The 2,930-nt window shown below is 35.3% G+C and overlaps 1 protein-coding gene across 1 annotated transcript; it reads right to left on the bottom strand.

Moving 5' to 3' along the window:
* Positions 1-2,130: 2,130 nt before the first annotated feature.
* LOC121796834 lies at positions 2,131-2,442 on the bottom strand. The gene has a single exon (XM_042195610.1). The coding sequence runs from the start codon at positions 2,440-2,442 to the stop codon at positions 2,131-2,133; it is 312 nt and encodes a 103-aa protein (XP_042051544.1).
* Between the last annotated feature and the right edge of the window lie 488 nt (positions 2,443-2,930).

Here is a 2,930-nt window from a genome sequence, read left to right as displayed (position 1 = left end):
ACAAATGAGATTGAATCAGATAATAATTTCGATCTATTTAGTGGATTATTTAGACAAAATCTATTTACATAATTATCACATGTATCATGTTCATAACTTGAATTAAAACATGCTTTAAGTATAATTGAAACTTAAAACATGTTTTTCTACGTAGTAGGAATTATACCTTGAAGATTCTCCAAAGAATCGAAGATTGCTCGCTACTTCTCCTCGTGAAGATGTCGAGGACTAGACCACGGATTTTCTGACTGTTTCCCGAACTGTATTCCGATATCAGTGTGGCCTTATCTCACCGAGATACTAGGACTTAAATAAAGAAGATAGAAAATTATCTCACGGAGGAGAGCCGAGAGAGGATTTTCGTCCTCTTCAGTATGGGAGAGGGGGACGAAATTTTCTAACAAAATTAATCATTTATTCTCTTATTTATATTAAGTTACATATTAGACTCAGTCAGTGATCTATAGAAGGTTTTGGATATGACTTCCCCCAATTAGCTTTTTACTAATTAAATTGAACCCACAATTTAATACTCCCTCTGTCCCGCACTACTCGCACTTATTTCCTTTTTGGGCGTCCCAAGTTACTTGCACTCTTTCCATTTTTAGTAAAAAATTTCACCTACAGCCGTCATTTTTGACTTTCCTATACACTCATTCCTTAATCTCCGAGCCGAAAAGGAAATGAGCGAGTAGCCCGGGACGGAGGGAGTATAAGTTTATATTGGAATATTATAAGCAGTCACTGCAGAAGTAATATTGACCTGTCCATTCAAATCTGAAATTACAAGTAATCCGGGTTTCCGGTTTGACTTTTATTTCACGCGCTTAAGATATAAATGTCCATTAATTAATTAAAGTCTGTTATGGACTTAATTAATTAACATCTTATTAATTCCAAGAGTGGACTTAGCATGAAACGCTTATTTATTAACTCCAACTAGCTAGGTTTTGAATAATAAAACCTTGTTTCGAGCTCCTCTTGAGGCCATTATCAAACGAGACTCACCTCGCGCATGTTTCAGTATAATAGCAATTCTAGCTCCACTAGATATTAATCCCCACTACCGAATATATCAGGATTATTGGGTTGCGAAAAACCTGCACCATTTGATAAGTCAAAGTAGTGCATAATCAATACCGTATGTTCAATGATAACATATATTGACTAAGAAATAAATATTTATCACGGCCTCGTCTTTCAGTAGATATCATAAAGACATGTCTCACTGTTAGATCCGTTCAGTGCTGTACCACACCAATGTCATCTTATTTCATTAAGGCTTAGAAATATGCGGACTGACGTTGCAACTTTTCATGATAGGTAGTCTAAGCCTATCTGGGTTGTGAAATTCTTCTTTTTTTGTTCAGAATTGATCGTGTTATCTTAAAGTGGACGACGCTCACAACCAGTCTACTAAAACAAAGACTTAGACTTTGTTAAGATTCTTATGCATTTAAATATGTAATAAAACGACCATTTTAAATATAAAATATAACAATATTACGACAAAAATAATCTATTTTATTTCTTGGAAAATAAAATAAGAGTTTTTACAATATTCAATCACTTAAAAGGTGATTTCTAGTATACAAACTCTAACAAAAGTACTATAAGGTCCTATCTCAATTTTTTGAGAATAGGTATTCCTTAACTGTTTACAAATTTGTACTCCTATAAGATTTATGTATAATTCTTTTATACAGTAGTTTTTATTTTTGTAAAATTCTCTTTATTTCGGCTTGAATTGTACTCCCTCCGTCCCAAGCTACTCGCACTTATTTCCTTTTTAGGCGTTCCAAGTTACTTGCACTCTTTCCATTTTTAGTAAAAATTTTCACCTACAGCCGTCATTTTTGACTTTCCTATACACTCATTCCTTAATCTCCGTGCCGAAAAGGAAAGGAGCGAGTAGCTCGGGACGGAGGGAGTATATTACAACTAGCAAATTCTATTAACTGGGGATAGTAGGATACCAATACTTTTGTTAATTCCAATATGAATGGAAAATAAAGTGGAAGCAAGTAAAAAAGGCTGTAATTGAGTTGTATACAATTCAGACAAGGAATTACATAATTGAATACACATACAATCGTAAAACCATTTCCCTGTAACAGATCGATAGAAATTTCAAGTATCGCCAATCAAATTGTTGATCCGGAAAGCTCCATCGAGGATCCGAACAACCTTGGTGCAGAACAAGTCAATCAAGGCGACGACGCCACTCCAAAGACGGTGGAAGAAGTTTCCCCCGGCGGAGCTCGGATAGTCGGACATCGGGCGGAGGTAGGCCCGCGCCGCTTGTTTGACAAGGCGGTTTCGGATGCAGATGTCGGATCCGGGCCGGGTTGCCTTGAGCGGCTGGAGCAGATCTCTCAGAGAGCTGTAGGTGTGGGAGGCGCCTTTTAGCGGCAGCAACTCCAGATCGGCGGAGGTTGACATCGTCTTCCACCGCCACAGATAACGTCTGTGTTGTCGATGCGTGTGTAATTGTATACTCCCTCTATCCCACTCAAGATGACCACATTCTTGAGAGGTACCGGATTTTAGGAATTATTGTTAGGTGGAATAAAGTATAGAGAAAAAATGTAGTTGAATATTTTAATAAGAAGAGATAAGAGATGATGTTATTTTCAAAATTGAAAAATGACCATCTTAATTGGAACAAATATAAAATAAAAGATGATCATCTTGAATGAGACGGAGGGAGTATTTATTTCCACCCTATTTTGACTATTTCGTTTATACTCATTCTTGAAAAATGTGAATTATTTCTGGTATTAATCAGTTTCTAAAAATAGGAACTTTCTAATTTTTATAGTTAAATAACACATTAATTATATATATTATTTTATTTACCATATACTCCATTACAATATATATTCATTAAAAAAATAATATTTTTATTTTCATTATTTTTTTTCTTTAGT

The sequence above is a fragment of the Salvia splendens genome, chromosome 3 (assembly GCF_004379255.2).
Source record: "Salvia splendens isolate huo1 chromosome 3, SspV2, whole genome shotgun sequence".
Lineage (NCBI taxonomy): Eukaryota > Viridiplantae > Streptophyta > Magnoliopsida > Lamiales > Lamiaceae > Salvia > Salvia splendens.
The sequence above is the reverse complement of the archived record's forward strand: the minus strand, read 5'-3'. Positions and strand labels throughout refer to the sequence as shown.